At 34.0% G+C, this 24,020-nt stretch overlaps 1 protein-coding gene across 10 annotated transcripts in view; it reads right to left on the bottom strand.

The window, feature by feature from the left end:
* The window catches only part of LOC148955263 (CUGBP Elav-like family member 1), a 291,118-nt gene that overhangs the window by 4,252 nt on the left and 262,846 nt on the right, over positions 1-24,020 (bottom strand). For 8 of the 10 annotated variants that reach the window (XR_016142939.1, XM_089101246.1, XM_089101248.1 and 5 more), the window contains one exon: positions 5,573-5,711. Coding sequence is in view for 7 of the 10 variants with exons in the window: in XM_089101246.1 (XP_088957372.1) it covers positions 5,584-5,711 (128 nt within the window). In the remaining 3 variants the exon portion in view is untranslated. Of the gene's footprint in view, positions 1-1,101; positions 1,197-5,572; positions 5,712-24,020 lie in introns of all 10 variants that reach the window. The other 2 variants (XR_016142940.1, XR_016142941.1) reach the window with 1 other exon arrangement.

Here is a 24,020-nt window from a genome sequence, read left to right as displayed (position 1 = left end):
CACCAAAAACTTAGTTTCTGAAATACTCTTTTTATAACGATTTCGAAAGAGATTCTAGTGTCTTTACATATCCTGTTCTATTTTAGGCGTATTTTTCAGGAATTATTATTTGCTTTGTAACCTCCATCCCACAGTTCAACGTCACAGTAAATCACGCAATTAATTCTGTTTGAAACTTTTTCAGAGGTTACCATAGAAAAAACTATGTGGAACACGATTATAGTCGTAATTAAGCGTCAAAAATCCGAATCCAAAATTGGAATAAAATCAATTGACAATAGTTTTGATAATATTTTGAAGGCGTTTTTTTTTCCGACAAGCACAAAGAAGTATTTACGATTTATTTTGATTTCCTCCTCAGGAGCAACCTAGCAAAGAAGATTATTTCTCAAGATCCGGCAATACACTTATAGCAGTAAATCATATAGTTGTAGTTCAGGATCCTTGATTTTTATTTGAACAAAACATTACAGAAAGCTTTTCTGAATCACCTTGATAGGCAATTTCGTGCTCTTTTTGAAGTCTCTTTCGATTTTTTGAGAAGATTTACTTTATATTTCTATTATTTGTTTTACTTGAAAATATCTCATGAAATTTCTCATATTACGTATATATACTGAGAAACCCATAAGGAATTTAAATTAATTTTTTGAAATAGGATTCAACAATACTTTTTCCCAATTTGAGCTTTCCACAGACCATATTCATGTATTGAGAGTCTCTATGAGCTTTCTTTGTGCATTGACACTAAAGTTGCTTGTATTTTTCTTCTTAAACTAGTTTAATATATGTTTGAGGCCTATATTGGTTAAATGTTGAGGTTTTAACAGGGTATAATCTAGTTAGACCCTGGGACCCTTTTAGCACAAAATAGAGAAATCAAAGGAGAAATCTTTACTACCCACCACCAAGTAATACACATTAAAATTATTATTTTAAACTAAAATATAATATCAAAATAGTTCACGCTTTTAAGCAAATGTGTAGCAACAAATGGCACGCCACAATACATAAATTACGAAAAAAAAATATGCCAAGAAAAAGTTAGGAACGATACTGATACAACAAATAAACGACTAGAATTTCAACACATGTTTTTACTTTTATCTGTTGGAACTCCCTGCAACGAAAGTCGATGAAAGTCCTTGCGGGTAGTGACTCAACCTCCATAGGAGGCAATCATGGAACGCCCAAACCTATGATAAAGGGATAGCTATATCTTTAAATTAAGTAAAATCTGGAAATGATGCAACGACATAGCAACTGAAAAAGCGCTGATTCAATAATATAGCCTAACCTCAAATTTCTAGCGAATTTAAGTTGTCTCAACTCAGTTGTAACCATGTCAAATAGTAGAAGGGCAGATCTAAATGTGAAACGGAATTAGGGTTGTAATCCGTGCCACGATTGCTAACGCCGAACAATCTTTTTGATTAAAACTGTGAACGAAAGAGGGAGCTTTGTGTCGATGAAAGTGGCTTGGTTTTGATTATACTGTTGTAAAAGATATCCTGACAAATGGTTGATTAATGGGATATGACTATATATATATATAAATAGAAACACCATATTTACATTTAAGAGTCTAAGACAAAGAGTAATAATTTGCGGTATTGTTCTTTTATCTGTAACCCACGCGCGATATTGTACAGCGAAGATGCTAAAGAAACTAGTCTAACAGGTTTTTTCAACGGTCATTTCCTATGCTGATGATCGCAAACAGTGATTTATCGCTGGTTTTACAATATTTACACTTTTTTTTTGGGGGGGGGGGGGGGTTAGGGGGGAAAAAGGTACCTAGGTTAGGTTAGGTTACGTATTTAATATGCTATGCTTTACCCCCACCCCCCTACCTAATGTGCAAATATATAGCCGAAATTTGTTTCTAAACTATTATATTTTTATCCTATTTTGTTTTATTTAATTAGCAATAACCAAACATCACTTCTCGCGTGTTTTACAGATAATAGAACAGTACCGAATTCGTTCTACATAATCATAAAAGAAGCTTTCGCAGGGCATGTCATTTACCTTTCTGAATAACTATTCTTGTATTTCCGAGACTCGACCAAAATGTATTCAATTACCGCTTTTGTACCTACTACTAGTCTGTTTTCCATATTTTTTTTGTAAATTTAAACCTTGCCATGTCATCTAAATTTTGTGTCTAAAGAGCTCTTATAGGCAAAAAGAAAAATCAATGTTGATGTCGGATTTGCTTATGCAGTTAAATCTAAAAACTATGCACACATGAAAGGGTCACTTATCAGAGATAATTTTTGAAGATTTTATTTGGAAATAATTAAATAAAACAAAACTGTTTGCCGGACCTAGAAAAAAGTGCTGTGGACTTTAGAATTTTGGGACAGCCTTTTTCTGGAATAATGCAAGCTGTTTACCAGTCAAATGTTTTAACATGTCCCTTTATACTTCAGACATCTTATACTTCATTCGTATAAAATATCAATATATGGATTTCTTTATTAATGACATCTTAAACATTTTGGTTAGAAAATAAGAGGAGAAAGAAGTTTTTTATGGGATAGACAGCCATCCTGTAAAATATTAATTAGAAAAAATTCAATTCAAAATTTCCAAGGGATACAAAGAAAAGACGTCATCTAGCATCAAAAACGAATTATAGTAAGTTAAGGAAAATAGGTTTTTGAACAGTTAAATTGTTTATTTTCGCTGTTCTGTAGCCAGTCCATCTGAAAAACAAACTAAGGAAAAAGATTTTCTATAAAAATAATCTGAACTAACAATAGCTCTAATCCTTGGGCCTTTTCTTTTCAAGTTTATTTAACAATACAAGCGCATGGCATTTTCTAAGCTGAGCCACTTAATATAGAAATCCAATCATCCTTGCTAATACTTCTGCCTCGCCATTCTAGTCATAATCATAAATTACAACAGTAATATGCTTAAAGAAGTGCGATACATTAAGGATGTAGACTGATCCTTTTAAAAGTAGATAAAATACCTTTATCTGCGAAACATTATTTCACATACTGTTTTAAAAAATTCACATCTCAAAATATCCTAACAGATTTATGTTTTAGCTCCTGCAACGTAATGTTCCTTTGTCATTAACTTAACAACACTTTCGAAACTAATCAAAAAGGTTTTGTTGTCTCTCTTTTATTTCATACTTCTCATTCCGTGTTCACTTCCCCAAGCTTCCTCAAAATGCACATGCGTTTACAATTTTCATTTTTATTATGCAAGAGAAAGAAGGCACTGGTGATATAATTATGAGCTAAAAACTGAAAGGTCCAAAAAAGACGTAGGACCTCAGTTCACCCTATTTTGTGGCAACGATGTAGCTTGTCCCGTCATAAACATTTTTTAGTTGCTACTCTGCAATGGTTATGATGATTCTCCTTCAAGAAGATATCCAGTTCAGAAGGGTCTGCAGCAATGATAGAGAATTTAATTTAGTTCTAGAGTAACGTAAACTTTTTTTTAGTTATCATGGTACACTGGTAGTTACTCTTCTTACTACCTGAATACGTCGCTCTACGCTGTGGTAGCTTTGCTAATTTTTTTTTACATTCAAGCAGTTACGAATTCCCCTTTGCCTATATTCTTGACTAAAATCGATGTTTTGATTTGTTTCTTTTCTCTTTTATCTTCTAAGGATTATCCACCTCAGCTTCAAAACTTATTTGCCGTCATAAAAAATTTACAGTTCGTTTTGTTCAACACATTAGATGGATACCGGGTGAAATTCATGTTACTCCTTATTATCTTGAGGTGTTCTCTTCATGTCTTCTGTCATGGAGTTCTCTTTCAATTACTTTTTATTGGTATTTTAGTATCAATAAAATAAAGAGTAAGTTCACAGTTTAGAGGCAATTGCTTTATTTTTTCACATCTATTTTAAAGAACAATCAGTAATAGCATTCCCTGTATTACTGAATATTAGGCACAGAATTATTTTAAGCTTAAATATAGATAAATGATCGCAAATGGACCGAAATATTACACGATTATCTATTTACTATTTCGACAATATTATCGTGAGACAGGCATCTCTTGTCACTGTCAGGAGTTAAATTCAAAAGCATAGCAACATAATATGATTAGATAGATAATATTCATGTGGTGTTACATTGATTCAAATTATCTTAGCGTAAGTTCATTATATACGCTTTTCCCCCTATAGTTCTTATGGAAACTCTTTATTTCCTTAACAAATTTTCGATAGGCGGCATTGTTGTCACCTATCAGATTATTTACCAGTCACATTTTCAACTTTTTTATTATCGCCTATAGTGACACAGCGGACTGATGTATACTTGCCAATACGGGGCTCGGTGTGAGATCCCAGCTACCATAGGGCTGACACAATGACCTTTGTAGTCAAGACTACCATTAATCCATAAACTGTACTCTTTTACCATTGCTTTACATCTCTCTACGACAAAAGACCCTCATAGGGTGTTTTGATGATGAAAAGCCAAGTTAAGTATGATAAATCTATTGATTTTTCATTACCTGATGGATGTATTTTTAGCATCGACATGATATAGATGGCACTGCGTTTTCATCTTTTATATTTAATTTCGAACAGCATGTGAATTTGAAGAAAAATATAAGCTTAAGGGCTGGGCACACGTAGCTGATTTCGGGAAACGATTTCAGCATCAGTGGACAACGATAGCGGTAAGAAAAATTTATTGAACGAGATTTTCAAAACAAAGAATCATGGACACAAATAGTCAACTGGAGTTTATTAATAGTTGCATGATTGATCTCAGCTTAGTTCTCAGTTTAGTTCTCAGCTCAGTAGCGGGGTCTTTCACCACAGACATCTATGGGTGACTATTTATTTGTATATATCTCTATGTTTTTTTTGTGATGATCATGATGAAAATCGGCGCTGATTTTGTAAATCGGCACCAAAAACTAGGAAATTTTTCAAGCTCAAGTCGACGCCGATTTCTTTTAAAATCGGCGCTGATTTAAAAATCAGTTACCGAAATCAGCTACTTTACAGCTACTTTACAGCCCAGCCCTTTACAGCTAAAAGAAAATGTCTGTCGTCTATAATCTTAATTTTTAAATGAGTCTTGTTTAATTTGAGTGAGTAGTTGTGCGTTTCAGGCTTTGCTGATTTACTTCTTTGTCTAGTCAGACACCTACCCTGAGAAAATCCTGAATAAAAAATTTTCTGCAAAAACAAGAAACAAGAAAAAAACATGTAATGAAACAAGAAAAAAAAAATCAAACCTAATATAGAAGCTAGGCTGGTATCCATCTTTTGATAATTTCACAGAGAGATAAAGCGCGAAACAACAACAACAAAAAACATGCGATAAGAATATGTCTAAGGATAATGCAGAAAAAACACATATTCTTATTCTATTTGCTATGTAGTTTATTTTGTCTTTTGAATTTTACAGACCTTTACCTCTCCCTCTCTATTTCTTTCTTTTACTCTCCCCCCTCTCTCTCTCTCTCTCTCTTACAACACACTAAAGGGTTTCTACAGTCCATTAGCATCTGATTACGGTAAAATTTATAAATAGTTGCATCTAAAAGGCTTTAAATTGTAGAGAGAGCTTACTTTTTTAAGTCTTAATACGGCTTTGAAGCATCTTTTGAGCGTTTTAGTTGGACTTTAAGACGTTTTGTTCCAATTTGAAACCCATTCATAGCTTGGATTGCAGACTGGGCACTACCTGCATTGTCATATGATACAAAACCTGAAAAGTAAAAGCACATTAGCACTAAACAAGCCAGCTACACTGCCATTTCTTTTGATTTTTTTCACAAAAAGGAACAGTAAAACCCTTTTAATAAGGGGGGACTGCTATTCAAGAAAAGAAAACATAAGAAACTAAGACCCGAAAAGATAGATGGAGCCCTCTTTAAATTTACCAACAAAGTTAATTAGCTGCAAAGAGTCTCTAGGATTTCTACATAGCACAATAAGTATCAAAGTATAGACTCCCATTCTAAATTCAAAACGGCTGACCGAGACTTCCACTACATATTAATCGTTAACATATTCTCTACTGTTCCAGTTACACATAGCTCTGTTAGTGTCAGTGGGATTTGCCTAGAGAACTAACTGGAGAAAAGGAAACATGTTACGAAAACAATTCTTACTTGTTAATATGCAGATTACAAGTTAACACATTTTGCATTCGGCTAACCTTTATCTTCACTTATTTAGTGTTTTCCAATTTTTGTAATATATTTATAATTTTTTTCAAAAGATTTTCTTCAGTTTTGAATCATCCCTGAAACAGGGCATCCTAACAAAATTTGTTTGTAGAGGATGTTAAAGTAAATCCAGTGGCGTTAATACAAGATTCGTGAGAAAAGTCTATTGAATAAAGACAATTCTATGGAAGCTCTTTGTTTCAGTAAAACGGCCAGAATATTGAGTTGACAGTGCTGCATTTACCAGACTTTCAAAGTTAAACAAGGGCTATTGCAAAAAACTGTAAATTTCTTAGAAAAACTGGAAAAAACACTGAAATAAGAGAAGATAAAGGTTAGCTGCATGCAAAATATGTTAAATATGATTATTCTGCATATTAACAAGTAAGAATTGTTTTCTTAATATGTTTCCTTCTCTCCAGTTAGTTTTCTAGGCAAATACCACTGAAAATAATAGAGCAGCATGTTACTGGAATAGTAGAGAATATATTAACGATTAATATGTCAGTTATATAAACGCCATTTTTCTTGTCTATCCCATCCACCCAACCCTACCTATTCCTTGAATTTGACAAGTTCTTATGTCACGTGAAATATGTGAAACTTCAGCAGTATATTGTACTTATCCTGAAACAACACAGATTTGAAAAAAGCTCAATCATGGCTCTGGATAACCCATAACCCATGGCTCTGGATTTTCAAAAACTAAGCTCAACCATGGCTCTGGATAATCTTATAGAAAAAGCCAACTATTTCACCATGGTTTCTTCCCTAGATATTTCAAGACAGCTCAAATAATAGCCATTCATAAGAGAGGAATCAAAACAGACTAGAACAGCTATCTTCTAATATCACTCATATCAGTTTTTACCGAAGTTTCTGGAAAAGCATTACAAGTAACGCTACGAAAGTATCGAAAGTTAAAGAAAATCATAAATGTATATAAGTGCAGTTTTTGTGCAAAATATTGCGCTGAGCACGCATGTATAGCACTGGTGAGCCTCATAAATTCCACGCTAAATTCTGTCGATTTCCCAGCTTATCTTTGGATATTCAAAAGCCTTCGAAAGTTTATTTCAAGACATGCTTTTTCAAACTAGAAGGTTCTGGAGCTCAAGGTTGAATGGTCAGGTTGAATTAAAAATCAAGTATTTTGCAGTAGGCATCAAGACATGGCTAATTGTAGGAAAAAACCCAAGACAGATAGTCTGAGTAATTGAGAGGCAAAAATGTTTAAATGGCACGGGTAAATGGTGGTAGTAAGTACGACTCTCTTATTCGACATGTCCTTTCATAGTTTCGTTAATATTTGTATCATGTGCGCAATTTATCAGTAAAAAATACTATCAGAGGGAACAAAGTGCTATCATCAGCATAATCTTTGCACATGCTGCGCCTTTCCCAACATGATTATTGCTGTACTTGCGCCAATCTCCTCAATACTCATTATCCTGTGTTTTGCTTTGCTTGAATACTCCTGATCATCCTCGGGGTTCACACACGCATAGTTACGTCCTTTGCAGAAAAAGGAAAAATTTACTACAGATTTACTACCACATGAGTTTGAAAATAGTAAAAGTGATAAAGGTCACGCTTTTTCACAAGCGTGCAGATCACTAAGAAGTTAAAGGCTGTAGCCTAAAAAACCATGCCTTGGCGTTAGCTCTAAAACTGGTTTAACATTAGATTCAAAAACTTCTCTTCTCCAAGGTTGAGTGTTATTTTTGTCAGTTAAAATGGGTGTTAACCCTGCAAATAATCGTTTAAGCAGTAAATACTGCTACAACTTTCAGTGCTGACTGTTTATCGCTGCACCAATCCACCTCCTGTTAACACAGCTACTTAAGCAGATCCTCCACTCAACTCCGTTCAAACATCTAACATAGCCTCCTCAGCCTCTCGAAGCAGCCAAATTCCAGAACCATAATTGACCACCGTCATGACCGTGGTTTCTATTTTTCTAGTCTCAGTTTGAAGACTAATCTTCCTACTCTTCCAAACTTTTTTTGACTGCAAAAAAAAAATACAATGTACCGCAGCTGTTCTATTTTTATATCTTCGCTGCATCAACCATCCTTTAATAATGCTACTTAGGCAATGAAGCTTTGTATTTGGTCAATTTCCACGTTACCTAATACCCCTCTCTTTCATGTTATACCTCTTTCAATACCTCTTTCTCTTCATTTTTCTTAATTTAAGTCACTTGGTGTTCTTAGCATTAACTTTCAAATCTATTCTCCCAATTTGAGCCCTTGAAACCTCTAGAAGAGAATATAGCACCGGCAGAAAATTCCCGGCTTCCTGATGGAAAATATTTAACTACCCTCTGGTTTTATAGAAGTAGAACAGGTTACTTCACTTTACTGCCATCTATTTTTTACTGATTTCAACACAGAAGGCTTTATTCCAATTTTGAGAGGGCTGGAACGTGTTCCATGCACTTTAGTAGCGTTATGATATCTTTTACATTTTCCTAACAGAAACTGGCTTTTATAGAAAGAATATTTCAGTTCTAAAAAGCAAGTCACCATAGCAGTTCAAATTTATCGCGGCAATAAATAAAAGACATCACAAAAAAAGTATTTGCATAATATTTTTTTTCCAAACTTTGCTTCATTCATTTACAACAAAACAATTCGTCATTATTTGATATCTTTAATGCGTTCCAAACATCAAAAAGCGAAAATCCTTGTAGAAGTCGAAAGCTAGTTGAAAATGAGCTTAAGGCTAATTGGAAAAAAGAAATAGAAATAGCGCAAATACACAGCAGGTGGCAATACTGACTATGAGGTACAGGCAAGCATGCAGGATTTTTTTTTGGTTTTTTGTATGTTTTTGTTTAAGTATCCAAATAAAAACATTTGAAGTCTAAAAATCGTCATAAATGTTCAAACGAGGAAAAAGAATCAGTCCCCAAAGCAGAAAAACACTAAATCTTAAAAAAGAAGTATTTCCTCCGTGCTACGAAAAATAATGCTAACACCAAAGCCTCTCGAGATCTTTTTCTTTCATATAATGGAAAAAGTATAAGATGTGGAAAAAGAATAGAAATGTTCAGAGCGATCGCAGCAACGCAAGTGTAAGCCTTCACGAAAAACAATGGCTTAGTTATTATGCTGCTGTAGTTTGCCCCTGTGATTCGAATCTAGAAATTGGATTGAATTCTGGAAAAAAAATAAGGTTGACCCTCTTTTGTGTAAATGAAACACGCTTATTGTTTCTAAATGTAGTCCGCCGTTTGATACATCGTAAAAACCCCAGTCTCGACATTATCACATCCTACCACCTTCAAAATACGAATACACTACAGATTGAGCCTCTGGTCCTTTTATTTCAAACGTATATTGATAGAAGTCGAGTATCTAATTATCCTAAATTTTTTTACCCCAACAGCGAATATTTTCTTCTTTTTAAAGACAGAAATGTTCATTTTTGAATTAGTTATCACCCCATTAGTGTTTCTAGCGCTTTAAATAAGATTCCAGAGAGTCTTATCCTGCTTGAATTGTTATGTAAGTGCGTGCTAGATTAACGACTGTTTGGTTTCCACAAGCACCTGAAATATATGGGTTAGCACCAACTGAAGCGAATCCAAGAAAAGCTGAGAATTCTGGGAGTCTGCTCTATTTTCATAGCGTCGATATACAAGCAGCATTCTATTCAAAACTTCAATCCAAAGTGTTTTTGTGTCCCATTGTGCGTCGCTTTAATACTAGTATAGCTACAGCTATGTTAGCGTCATAATTAAAAACGATGTTTTAAGTAGGCTAATCCATATTATTAGAGGATTCAGACAAGGTTCAATTCTGAGTCCTACTATGTTAGACATTATTACAACTACTTTGACTAGGACAATTAATGGGGATTTTAAAATTAACGTTTGGAATCGTGGTTTTATTTGTTGCGCAGCCGTAACAAATACCCCACACAGAGCCCCTGCAACACAGCCATTATAAATTCTACTTCGCGGAAATATCTTGTTCGCCTCGTTTATGGTCCAGATAAGCGTAGTACTCGCGAGTAGAGTAAGGGGTTATATTTTGCGTCCTTTATGTTCCATCCTGTGTTATTTGTCCCACTTTACATTCCATGGCACCTTTCCAGTGCATGTACCTATGGATCTGGTTTGGTGGGTATAATCTATTCCATGGCACCTTTCCAGTGCATGTACCTATGGATCTGGTTTGGTGGGTATAATCTGGTTTGGTGGGTATAGTCTGGTTTGATGGGTATAGTCTGGTTTGATGGGTATAGTCAGGTTTGGTTTTTTAGGGATTCCCCGCCTGTTCCTAAACATTGCAAAAAAGATAGCAGTATGAATGGGGGATTCCCCGCACAAATTTGTTTCAACTCCAAGTTTTTTTTCCAACCAGACTGGTTTTTTTTTTAGTTTTTCAAAGAGAGTGAGTATTTGACATTTTTGCAAAAAGGGATAAGGAATTCGCAAATTGGACTCTATGAACGATATTAATTAATGTTTTGAATAATAGGAGTGTGAATGATTCTAATTAGTTATTGGATTGTATGACGGTGGAGAAAAAAAAGGATTAAACTGATTAACAGTTAAGGTAACCCCGAAGGGGTTGTTAACTCAGGTAATTTGTTACTTGACCTAGCTTTACCTCTCCGATGTGGTCCGTATAATACACAAGTAACGTTTGAAAAGTATTGTCAATTTAAAATAGGATCTAACATTCCCTTCGTTCCCCCATTTCTGAGGGGCAGGGGAGGGTAGGAGAGGGGGAGGGGGAGTCAATTTTAGAGGTAACACATTCTAAATGAGAAATCGTAAAATACCCGAGACAATGAACAAGTCCCAATATGGCAAGTATTTAGTTAATATAATGCTTGGAAGAGAAATTAAGTTTATGAGGGGGGTGTAAAAATGCTACTTATTTAATACCCCTGGTAAACATTTGACTTGAAATGCTTCAGGAGAAATAGGCTATTGCTTCTTTCTGAACTGTCTGGGGAGTGGATGGGGGCAAGTATTTAGTGAAAATAATGCTAAAAAGGGGGAAATTAAGTTTTGAGGGGGGTGTAAAAATGGTACTTATTTAATATCCCGGTAAACATACGACTAGAAATGTCTTCAGGAGAAATAGACTATTGCTTCTTTCTGAACTAATCAATATTCCTTGACAAATATTTGTTTTTATTTTTACTGTATTGTTATTATTCAAAACATTGCATTGTCTATGCCACATAAAACTAGCGAATAATTATCGTGGCTTTTTAGGTGTTCAATTTTTTTTTCAGTGTAATTAATAGAATAAAAAAAATGTTTATTTTTAGTTTTGGATATACTCTTTTTTGTCATGTATATAGGCAGTGAGGGGGGTGGGGGCAAGTAGTCAGTTAAAATAAAGCGAGGCAGGGGGAAATTAAGTTTTGAGGGAGGTGTAAAAATGCTACTTATTTAATACCCCTGTTAAACATTTGACTTGAAATGCTTCAGGAGTAATAGGTTATTGCTTCTTTCTGAACTGTCTAGGGAGTGCGTGGGGGAAAGTTTTTAGTGAAAATAATGCTAAAAAGGGGGAAATTAAGTTTTGAGGGGGGTGTAAAAATGGTACTTATTTAATATCCCGGTAAACATACGACTAGAAATGCTTCAGGAGAAATAGACTATTGCTTCTTTCTGAACTAATCAATATTCCTTGACAAATATTTTTTTTATTTTTACTGTATTGCTATTATTCAAAACATTGCATTGTCTATGCCACATGAAACTAGCGAATAATTATCGTGGCTTTTTAGGTGTTCAATTTTTTTTTTTTCAGTGTAATTAATAAAATAAAAAAATTATGAAATTTAGATTTGGCTAAGCTCTATTTTGACTACTTTATATGAAGTGAGGGGGGTGGGGGCAAGTATTCAGTTAAAATAAAGTCAGGAAGGGGGAAATTAAGTTTTGAGGGAGGTGTAAAAATGCTACTTATTTAATACCCCGGTAAACATTTGACTTGAAATGCTTCAGGAGAAATAGACTATTGCTTCTTTCTGAACTGTCTGGGGAGTGGGTGGGGGCAAGTATTTAGTGAAAATAATGCTAAAAAGGGGGAAATTAAGTTTTGAGGGGGGTGTAAAAATGGTACTTATTTAATATCCCGGTAAAAACACGACTAGAAATGCTTGAGGAGAAATAGACTATTGCTTCGTTCTGAACTAATCGCAATTCCTTGACAAACATTTTTTTATTTTTACTTTATTGCTATTAGTCTTCACGATTACATGAATATACAGTTTATTTTCACGACTACAAGCCTGAGGCATGAATATACAGTCTGGTTTGACGATTACATTGCAAAAAGCGAGCAGTCCTTTTATATTATATGCCTATAGAGTGAACAAGCACGTTTTGAGAGTATAATTGAGATTATATGACGCAGCCAGATGGGTTTTTGAAGAACTTTCATCATAACATGTTTTTTTTTGTTTTTTTTTGGCAATTCACATTTTTTTCTGATAACAAGTACCATTCATTGCGATCGTAGCTCTATGTTGGCTCGTTTTATATACTTCAGCTTGTCTATTCATTTGTGTTAAATAAAAATCTTGAATCTGGAAAATGAAAAAATAAGTATTTAAACAAAATATACGATGCTGCTAATTAAAGAATAGTAAGCTACACTCAGAATTGTTTGATTGACATATGCTGTTAAATCACTTTACGTAAAAAGCTAACTATATTTGCAAAAAGGGATAAGGGATTCGTGAATTGGACTGTACGAACGATCTCATTTGAATAATAGTGAAAAAACAGAGCTAGCTTAGGTTGGAGTTGCAAGGGGGTTGAGTTGCATGAGGGTTCAGTTAAAGAGGGCTCACTTGCACAAGGGTTCAGATGCATGGGGGTTCAGTTGCTTGTGGTTCTGTTACACGGGGATTCAGTTACAATGGAACCCACACAAAAACAATGGGGCACACACTAAAGCCAAATTAGGGCAGTGGCCTATAAGAAATCGTAAATTACCCGAAACACTGAGCCAGTCCCGATATGGAACATATTTAGTTACTATAATGCTGGGAAGAGAAAATATGTATGGAGGGGGTGGGTTGAAATGTTAAGTATATAATACCCCGGTCAAAATGAGATTAAAAATGCTTAAGGAGAAATAGACTCTTACTTCTTTCTGAACTAATCAATATTCCTTGACAAATATTTTTTTATTTTTACTGTATTGCTATTATTCAAAACATTGCATTGTCTATGCCACATCAAACTAGCGAATAATTATCGTGGCTTTTTAGGTGTTAAATTTTTTTGTTTCAGTGTAATTAATAACATAAAAAATGATGAAATTTAGATTTGGCTAAGCTCTATTTTGACTACTTTATATGAAGTGAGGGGGGTGGGGCAAGTATTCAGTTAAAATAAAGCTAGGAAGGGGGAAATTAAGTTTTGAGGGAGGTGTAAAAATGCTACTTATTTAATACCCCGGTAAACATTTGACTTGAAATGCTTCAGGAGAAATAGACTATTGCTTCTTTCTGAACTGTCTGGGGAGTGGGTGGGGGCAAGTATTTAGTGAAAATAATGCTAAAAAGGGGGAAAATAGAAGCTGTTTCCAAAAGATTTAGGATTCATTAACATTTTTCAGCTTTATTTATTTTTTTCTTGTTGTACATATCTTAAAATGTCAAAATATGCTTATGGTTCTAACAATTGTGCTCTATGATTGGTCAGAGAGACGATGTAGCTTTCCCACTGGAGGTTTTATGACTCCTCCCCACAATGAATTCAGACGGTTTTAGGACTCATCTCACTACCCATAACTCCATTCAACCTTGAGCGAAGGTATAAAAGTTTGATGAAGTATTTCTCTACTTAACAACTACATTAATAGCCTCCAAGATGATAGGACTGTATGACACAGAATTTATCGGATTGAAAAAATCATCTTGTGGTGTTATATTTGAATGTGCTTTTTTATTATTGTCTATGGATCTCGAAGAAATTGACTGTTATCCTTGGATAGTGAACTATAATCTGTTTGAGTATGATAAAAGCTTGTGGAGTACTACATTACGGTATATAAACAGACTGGGATTCTATGATAGAGCGATTACACCACTTAATAATACTGGTCAGGAATTGAGAAATGTTCAGGAGGAAGTCAGTGAAATTTGCAGCTTTTTGGGGGTTGAAGCACTCTACGTAAAGGGTAATATACCTACAGATAAAGTTTTAATTCAAAAGTGTGACCCTAGGATTCCACTTTTCAATCTAGAAGAGTTTAAGTGTCCTAAATTTGAAGGGGGTTATCAGCGTCCTGAAGACGAGGTTAGGTTCTTCGCGCAGTGGATACCTAAGGACATACCTGATCGTGATAAATCCATAAGACATGGTAAAAAAAAAAATATTCCATATAATGGGATCATTGTTTCTGGTTTTTCAAGTGTGAACTCTAAGTACTATTTTTATGTAAATATGTGTTTTTTTGTTTTTTTTTTGTTTTTTTTTCTCAAAAAAAAATATGTTAATACGTTTAATCAATAAATATCTTTAAGCCTAACCCGTCTTTATTATTTAGAATAGTTTTATTCATTTCTTTAAATTATGAAGAAATTGTAAGTAAGAAAAAATGGCTTTCTTGAATTCGCTTCCTGGACACAATACAGATAATTAATTCAAGAAATCATAATAAAATCGCAAGTAAGAAATAAAGTCTTTATTGTTTTCACCTATTGGATACACAATACTGAAATTTCATTCAAGAAATTATGAAGGAATTGTAAATAGGTAACACACTCATTCTTGAAGTCACCTCTTGTATGCACAATGCAGAAATTTCATTAAAGAAATTATCAAAAATTGTAAGTAAGTAGCAAATTCTTTCTTGAATTCGCCTCCTGGATAAATAAAAAAGACATTTCATTCAAGAAATTATGACAAAATTCCAAGTAAGTAACAAACTCTTTCTTGAAGTTACCTCATGGATACACAATGCAGAAATTTCATTTAAGAAATTATCAAAAATTGTAAGTAAGTAGCAAATTCTTTCTCGAATTCGCCTCCTGGATCAATAAAAAAGATATTTCATTCAAGAAATTATGACAAAATTCTAAGTAAGTAACAAACTCTTTCTTGAAGTTACCTCATGTATACACAACACAGAAATTTCATTTAAGAAATTATGAAAAAATTGTAAGCAAGTAACAAACTCTTTCCTGAAGTCACATTCTTGATACACCATTCAGAAATTTCATTAAATAAATTATGAAAAAATTGTAAGTAAGTAGCAAATTATTTCTTGAATTCGCATGTTGGATAAACAAAAAGACATTTCGTTCAAGAAAGTATTACAAAATTCCTAGTAAGTAAAAAACTCATTATTGTTTTCACGCCTTAGATACACGATGTAGAAATTTAATTCAAGAAATTATGAAAAAATTCTCAGTAAGTAACAATTTCTTGTTTTAGAATCCCAGTCTGTTTATATAACGTAATGTAGTACTCCACAAGCTTTTATCATACTCAAACAGAATATAGTTCACTATCCAATGATAACAGTCAATTTCCTCGAGATCCATAGATAATAGTAAAAAAGCACATTCAAATATAACACCGCAAGATGATTTTTTTAATCCAATAAATTCCGTGTCATACAGTCTTATCATCTTGGAGGCTATTAATGTAGTTGTTAAGCAGAGAAATACTTCATCAAACTTTTATACATTCGCTCAAGGTTGAATGGAGTTATGGGTAGTGAGATGAGTCCTAAGACCATCTGAATTCATTGTGGGGAGGAGTCATAAAACCTCCAGTGGGAAAGCCACATCGTGTCTCTGACCAATCATAGAGCACAATTGTTAGAACCATAAGCATATTTTGACATTTTAAGATATGTACAAAAAGAAAAAATAAATAAAGTTGAAAAATGTTAATGAATCCTAAATCTTTTGGAAACAGCTTCTATTTTCCCCCCTTTTTAGCATTATTTTCACTAAATACTTGCCCCCACCCACTCCCCAGACAGTTCAGAAAGAAGCAATAGTCTATTCCTCCTGAAGCATTTCAAGTCAAATGTTTACCAGTTTATTATATAAGTGTCATTATTAAAAGCCCCTCAACAATTACTGTACCCCTCCATAGATCTATAATAGCAGAATACGTGCCCCAATCGCTCGTCCTTCATCTGAGTTAGTCAAAAGAAATCATAGCAAAATCAAAAATTCGACATTTTGTATGTTATTAATTAAACTGAAAAAAAAAATTTAAAATCAAAAAATCAACAATAATTATTAGCTTGTTTGATGTGGCATAGACAATGCAATGTTTTGAATAATAGCAATACAGTAAAAATAAAAAAAATATTTGTCAAGGAACATTGATTAGTTCAGAAAGAAGCAATAGTCTATTTCTCCTCAAGCATTTCTAGTCGTATGTTTACCGGGATATTACATAAGTACCATTTTTACACCCCCCCTCAAAACTTAATTTCTCTTCCAAGCATTATATTAACTAAATACTTGCCATATCGGGACTTGTTCATTGTCTCTGGTATTTTACGATTTCTCATAGGCCACTGGCCTAATTTGGCTTTAATGCGTGCCCCATTGTTTTTGTGTGGGTTCCATTGTAACTGAATCCCCGTGTAACAGAACCCCAAGCAACTGAACCCCCATGCATCTGAACCCTTGTGCAAGTGAGCCCTCTTTAACTGAACCCTCATGCAACTCAACCCCCGTGCAACTCCAACCTAAGCTAGCTCTGTTTTTTCACTATTATTCAAATAAGATCGTTCGTACAGTCCAATTCACGAATCCCTTATCCCTTTTTGCAAATATAGTTAGCTTTTTACGTAAAGTGATTTAACAGCATATGTCAATCAAACAATTCTGAGTGTAGCCTACTATTCTTTAATTATCATCATCGTACATTTTGTTTAAATACTTATTTTTTCATTTTCCAGATTCAAGATTTTTATTTAACACAAATTAATAGACAAGCTGAAGTATATAAAACGAGCCAACATAGAGCTACGATCGCAATGAATGTTACTTGTTATCAGAAAAAAATGTCAATTGCCAGAAAAAAACAAAAAAAAACATGTTATGATGAAAGTGCTTCAAAAACCCATCTGGTTGCGTCATATAATCTCAATTATACTCTCAAAACGTGTTCGTTCACTCTATAGGCATATAATATAAAAGGAGTTCTCACTTTTTGCAATGTAATCGTCAAACAACACTGTATATTCATGCCTCCGGCTTGTTGTCATGAAATTACACTAAATATTCATGTAATCGTGAAGACTAATAGCAATAAAGTAAAAATAAAAAAATATTTGTCAAGGAATTGCGATTAGTTAAGAACGAAGCAATAGTCTATTTCTCCTCAAGCATTTCTAGTCGTATGTTTACCGTGATATTAAATAAGTACCATTTTTACACCCCCCTCAAAACTTAATTTCCCCCTTTTTAGCATTATTTTAACTAAATACTTGCCCCCACCCACTCCCCAGACAGTTAAGAAAGAAGCAATAGTCTATTTCTCCAGAATCATTTCAATTCAAAAGTTTAACTTTGTATTAAATAAGTATCATTTTTACACCTACCTCAAAACTTAATTTCGCCCGGCCTAGCGTTATTTTAACTGAATACTTGCCCCCACCCCCCTCACTTCATATAAAGTAGTCAAAATAGAGCTTAGCCAAATCTAAATGTCATAATTTTTATATGTTATTAATTACACTGAAAAAAAAAATTGAAGACCTAAAAAGCCACGATAATTATTCGCTAGTTTCATGTGGCATAGACAATGCAATGTTTTGAATAATAGCAATACAGTAAAAATAAAAAAAATATTTGTCAAGGAATATTGATTAGTTCAGAAAGAAGCAATAGTCTATTTCTCCTGAAGCATTTCTAGTCGTATGTTTACCGGGATATTAAATAAGTACCATTTTTACAGCCCCCTCAAAACTTAATTTCCCCCTTTTTAGTATTATTTTCACTAAATACTTGCCCCCACGCACTCCCCAGACAGTTCAGAAAGAAGCAATAGTCTATTTCTCCTGAAGCATTTCAAGTCAAATGTTTACCGGGGTATTAAATAAGTAGCATTTTTACCCCCCCCTCAAAACTTAATTTCCCCCTTCCTTGCTTTATTTTAACTGAATACTTGCCACCACCCCCCTCACTTCCTAAAAATTAGTCAAAAGAGAGCTTAGCCAAATCTAAATATCATAATTCTTTTATGTTATTAATTAAACTGAAAAAAAAATTTAACACCTAAAAAGTCACGATAAATATTCGCTAGTTTGATGTGGCATAAACAATGCAATGTTTTGAATAATAGCAATACAGTAAAAATAAAAAAAATATTTGTCAAGGAATATTGATTAGTTCAGAAAGAAGCAATAGTCTATTTCTCCTGAAGCATTTCTAGTCGTATGTTTACCGGGATATTAAATAAGTACCATTTTTACACCCCCTCAAAACTTAATTTCCCCTTTTTAGCATTATTTTCACTAAATACTTGCCCCCACCCACTCCCCAGACAGTTCAGAAAGAAGCAATAGTCTATTTCTCCTGAAGCATTTCAAGTCAAATGTTTACCGGGGTATTAAATAAGTAGCATTTTTAGACCCCCTCAAAACTTAATTCCCCCCTTCCTAGCTTTATTTTAACTGTATACTTGCCCCACCCCCTCACTTCATATAAAGTAGTCAAAATAGAGCTTAGCCAAATCTAAATTTCATCATTTTTTTATGTTATTAATTACACTGAAAAAAAAATTGAACACCTATAAAGCCACGATAATTATTCGCTAGTTTGATGTGGCATAGACAATGCAATGTTTTGAATAATAGCAATACAGTAAAAATAAAAAAAATATTTGTCAAGGAATATTGATTAGTTCAGAAAGAAGCAATAGTCTATTTCTCCTGAAGCATTTCTAGTCGTATGTTTACCGGGATATTAAATAAGTACCATTTTTACACCCCCTCAAAACTTAATTTCTCTTCCAAGCATTAAATTAACTAAATACTTGCCATATTGGGACTTGTTCATTGTCTCGGGTATTTTACGATTTCTCATTTAGAATGTGTTACCTCCAAAATTGACTCCCCGTCCCCCACTCCTACCCTCCCCTCCCCTGCCCCTCAGAAATGGGGGAACGAAGGGAACGTTAGATCCTATTTTAAATTGACAATACTTTTCAAACGTTACTTGTGTATTATACAGACCACATCGGAGAGGTAAAGCTAGGTCTAGCAACAAATTACCTGAGTTAACAACCCCTTCGGGGTTACCTTAACTGTTAATCAGTTTAATCCTTTTTTTTCTCTACCGTCATACAATCCAATCACTAATTAGAATCATTCACACTCCTATTATTCAAAACATTAATTAATATCGTTCATAGAGTCCAATTTGCGAATTCCTTATCCATTTTTGCAAAAATGTCAAATACTCACTCTCTTTGAAAAACTAAAAAAAAAAAACCAGTCTGGTTGAAAAAAAAAACTTGGAGTTGAAACAAATTTGTGCGGGGAATCCCCCATTCATACTGCTTAGGAACAGGCGGGGATCCTTTTTGCAATGTTTAGGAACAGGCAGGGAATCCCTAAAAAACCAAACCTGACTATACCCATCAAACCAGACTATACCCATCAAACCAGACTATACCCACCAAACCAGATTATACGCACCAAACCAGATCCATAGGTACATGCACTGGAAAGGTGTCATGAAATAGATAATACCCACCAAACCAGATCCATAGGTACATGCACTGGAAAGGTGCCATGGAATGTAAAGTGGGACAAATAACACAGGATGGAACATAAAGGACGCAAAATATAACCCCTTACTCTTCTCTCGCGGCAATGGTAAGTGTAGTAAGCGTTGTACTCCAACGTAGGACTCGTTGGAGAATACACCAATAGAGGTTTCCGCGTCAGCAATGCCGATCTTGCAGCAGTAAAATACAGCTACAGCTCGCTAAATTGTATTGTTGCCTGACTCTGCCCCACGCACTGTATATTCCACCACTATTGGATTCGCTATCAAAAACTGGACAGTTGACGGTTCGTTCGCAGTTTTGTCGTGATTTGAAGTTTTTGTTAAGTTTCCGTTTATCTAGTAATGATATTTTGTTCTCGACCTTCTAGATGTCGTGAATTACGTCGTGAGATGTGCCTAATATAAATGAAAATAATTTGTATCATTTTCTGCTAATTACCATTGTTTACAAGTACTGTTAGGATTGGTTTTGAATTTTGCAGTGTTTTGAAGTTGTTGTTTTTTTTTCTTTACGTTTTTTCATTTTCTTTTTGCTTACCTTTTTAATCTTTGTAAGCAGGCAAAAATAAACTTAAAAACTTTGGCTGTTGAGAGTAAAGTTGCGAGGTTGGTAACGTTTATTCTTATCAATTATAAACATAATACAAAATTTCCTAGTTATATCAACAAGGCGACAGATCTATTGCTAACTCGCCCTTTTATTCGCATTTTCCATACAATAGTTGAGTTAACTGAAGGAATCTCGTCAAATTTAATTTAAAATCTCATCATGTTAAACTCAATTTTATGCAATAATTTTATGCTTCCATGATAATCGTTTACTACTTATAATGGTTAATATATATATATGCTTTTGTAAAAATTAATGGTATTATTATTCCCTAACGTATCCGAAAAATATAAGACCCAACATTGAATTCTTTTAGTAGATTGATAGTCATATAAGTTCTTTCTATGGTGAAAAAAGGGCACTGCTAGGCAGAAAATTTTCAAATTCTGTGTTTTTTTTTTGTCTTTCGTTTTTGCAACCTTATTATTTCACACTTATTTTTAAAACATGAACGTTCTAAATAAAGTGATTTTGGTATTATGTATTAGTCAGAAAACACGCGAGAAGTGAAGTTTGGTTAATACTAATGAAATAAAACAAAATAGGATAAAAATATAATAGTTTAGAAACAAATTTGGGCTACATATTTGCAAATAAGGAGGGTGGGGGTAAAGCATAGCATATATTAAATACGTAACCTAGCCTAACCTAGGTACCTTTTTTTGCCCCTCCAACCCAAAAAACAAAAGTTTAAATATTGTTCACCGAGTGAGAAACCCCTGTTTGCCTAGCGAGACAAAAGAATTGTCTTATTGAAGATTAAATAAAAAAAACAAGTTTAAAGTTTTTCATTGTTTAAAAAAATAGAGTTGTGAGAAAGTCAAACTTTAGCGTAAAGAGCGAGGCGTTGAGGAGGGGACAGCCCCTTTCATATACGGAATAATTTCTGCTCTTTTTAAGTTTTAACGTCTTTCCTTACTTTCAGTTAAAAAAAACTTGTTTTTTTTATTTAATTTTTGAACGTTTTTGAATTAATGCAGGTTTTGATTTTGGCTCACCGTACATGAATAATTAAAAAAAAATTGAAAATTAATTTTACTTTTATTTGGTTAAATGGCTTTCTCGAAACCTGTTTAATTTTATTTACGAACGTTTTTATTAGTAATAAATATATGTAACTTACGAATTAACTTACGTAGCGAACCTCTATATTCATATATTTTTAATACGTATATTAGAGGGTTCGCCCCCTAGTCAAAACCTTGCTCTTTAGGCTATAGTTCGAATTTTGTTCCAATTCTTTAAAAACGACCCCTTAATCACAAGTGCCGTTTAGTATAATAAATATCTCTTATGAAAGTACTAAATAATCTTTGGCTTAAAGAGCGAGGTATTGACTAGGGGATGAACCCAATCATATACGTAATGTTTTCTGTCGTTTTAATTTTTGATGTTGCTCCTTACTTTCAGTTAAAAAACTTGTTTTTTTTAATATATAATTTCTGATCTTTTTAAAATAATGCTGGGAAATACGGCACCTCGTTCAGATCATTGTCTCGTATCCCATTAAAACTTCCTCCATCATATGATCCTCTAACGCACTTCGCAAAATCCTCCCCCCCCACTACCCCACACATTCCCCTCATATCACCTATGCATACTTCCCACAACACACAAAGATATGGTAGGATTAGGAAAAGTGCATAATTTTCAGCCCTCCTCCTGGGGACTTTGGGGGATTAAGTCATCCTAAAAGACATAGTTATTATATTTTTGACATGCTGAACAAAATGGCTATCTCAAAATTTTGATCGGGGGATTTTGGGAAAAAAATAAGCATGGGAGGGGGCCTAGTTGCCCTCCATTTTTTTTTTGTCACTTAAAAAGAGAACTAGAACTTTTAATTTCTGTTTGAATGAGCCCTCTCACGATATTCTAGAACCACCGGGTCGAAACGATCGCTCCTGGGGAAAAAAAACAAACAAACAAATAACACGCATCCGTGATCTTTCTTCTGGCAAAAAATGCAAAATTTCACATTTTTGCAGAAAGGAGCTTGAAACCTCCGCAGTAGGGTTCTCTGATACGCTGAATATGATGGTGTGATTTTCATTAGGGTTCTATAGCTTTCGGGGGTCTTTTCCCCTTTTTCCTAAAATCAGCCAAATTTTCTCAGGCGCGTAACTTTTGATAGGTAGGACTGATGAAACTTTTATATTTGAAATCAGCATTAAAATCTGATTCTTTTGATGTATATATAGGTATCAAAATTCCGTTTTCTACAGTTTCGGTTACCATTGAGCCGGGTCGCTCCTTACTTACAGTTCGTTACCACGAACTGTTTGATTAAATAAAAAAAACTAGTTTTTTTTTTACCTGAAAGTAAGGAGCGACATTAAAACTTAAAACAAACAGAAATTATTCCGTATATGAAAGGGGCGGTCCCCTCCTCAACGCCTCGCTCTTTACGCTAAAGTTTTTTATTGTTTTAAAAAAGACAGTTGTGAGACAGAGTCAAACTTTAGCGCAAAGAGCGAGGCGTTGAGAAGGGAACAGCCCCTTCCATATACGGAATAATTTCTGTTCGTTTTAAGTTTTAATGTCGCTCCTTACTTTCAGTTAAAAAAAAGTTGTTTTTTTATTTATTTTCTAAACGTTTTTGAATTAGTGCAGCTTTTATTTTGGCTCACCGTACATGAATAATTAAAACGAAATTTGCATATTAATTTGTATTTTACGTTTTTTTTGGCTAAATGGCTTACTCGAAGTTTTGTTCGGACGTAATTTAAGAATTAACTTACGTAACGAACTTCTATATTCGTATGTTTTTATTACGTATATTAGGGAGTTAGCCCCCCTAGTCAATACCCCACTGTTTACGCTAAAGTTCAAATTTTGTTCGAATCACAAACCCTGAATCACAAAGGCCGGTTAATTAGAATAGATAGCTCTTTTGAAAGTACTAAGAGGTGTTGACTAGGGGGCGAACGCCCTCATATACGTAATAATTTCTGTTCATTTTAAATTTTAATGTTGCTCCTTACTTTCAGTTGGAAAACCTGTGTTTTTTAACTTAATTTCTGATCGTTTTTTAAATAATGCTGGGAAATCCGGCACCCCCTTCATTTAAATGTCCCTTCCCCAAGGAAACATCCTCAATGGAAAGATCCTTCCCCGTAACCCCCAAAATCTGATTCTTTTGATGTATCTATTGGTATCAAAACTCCGTTTTTTAGAGTTTCGGTTACTATTGAGCCGGGTCGCTTGTTACTTACAGTTTGTTACCACGAACTGTTTGACGTTGCTTGACTAGTTTTTCGCGATCCAATTCTAGCGTGTTTTCTGGCTAATACATAAGTACAGTGATTTTCTGTATTGGTACTATAAGAGCAATATACTGTCCTCAGCCCCAAAGAAAACTGAAATAACGTCTTTGTTCTAGCCCCTCAACAAACTATGCTTTCTCTTTTCCTTTTTTAAAACGATCCAAAAGTAATTTAATTGGTTAAATTTTAACAGTACTTCTTGACGCGTTTCT

Source organism: Artemia sp. Qi Xiang Cuo, chromosome 2 (genome assembly GCF_049724085.1).
Source record: "Artemia sp. Qi Xiang Cuo chromosome 2, ASM4972408v1, whole genome shotgun sequence".
In the NCBI taxonomy this organism is placed as follows: domain Eukaryota; kingdom Metazoa; phylum Arthropoda; class Branchiopoda; order Anostraca; family Artemiidae; genus Artemia; species Artemia sp. Qi Xiang Cuo.
This window is presented reverse-complemented; position numbering and strand designations above follow the sequence as displayed.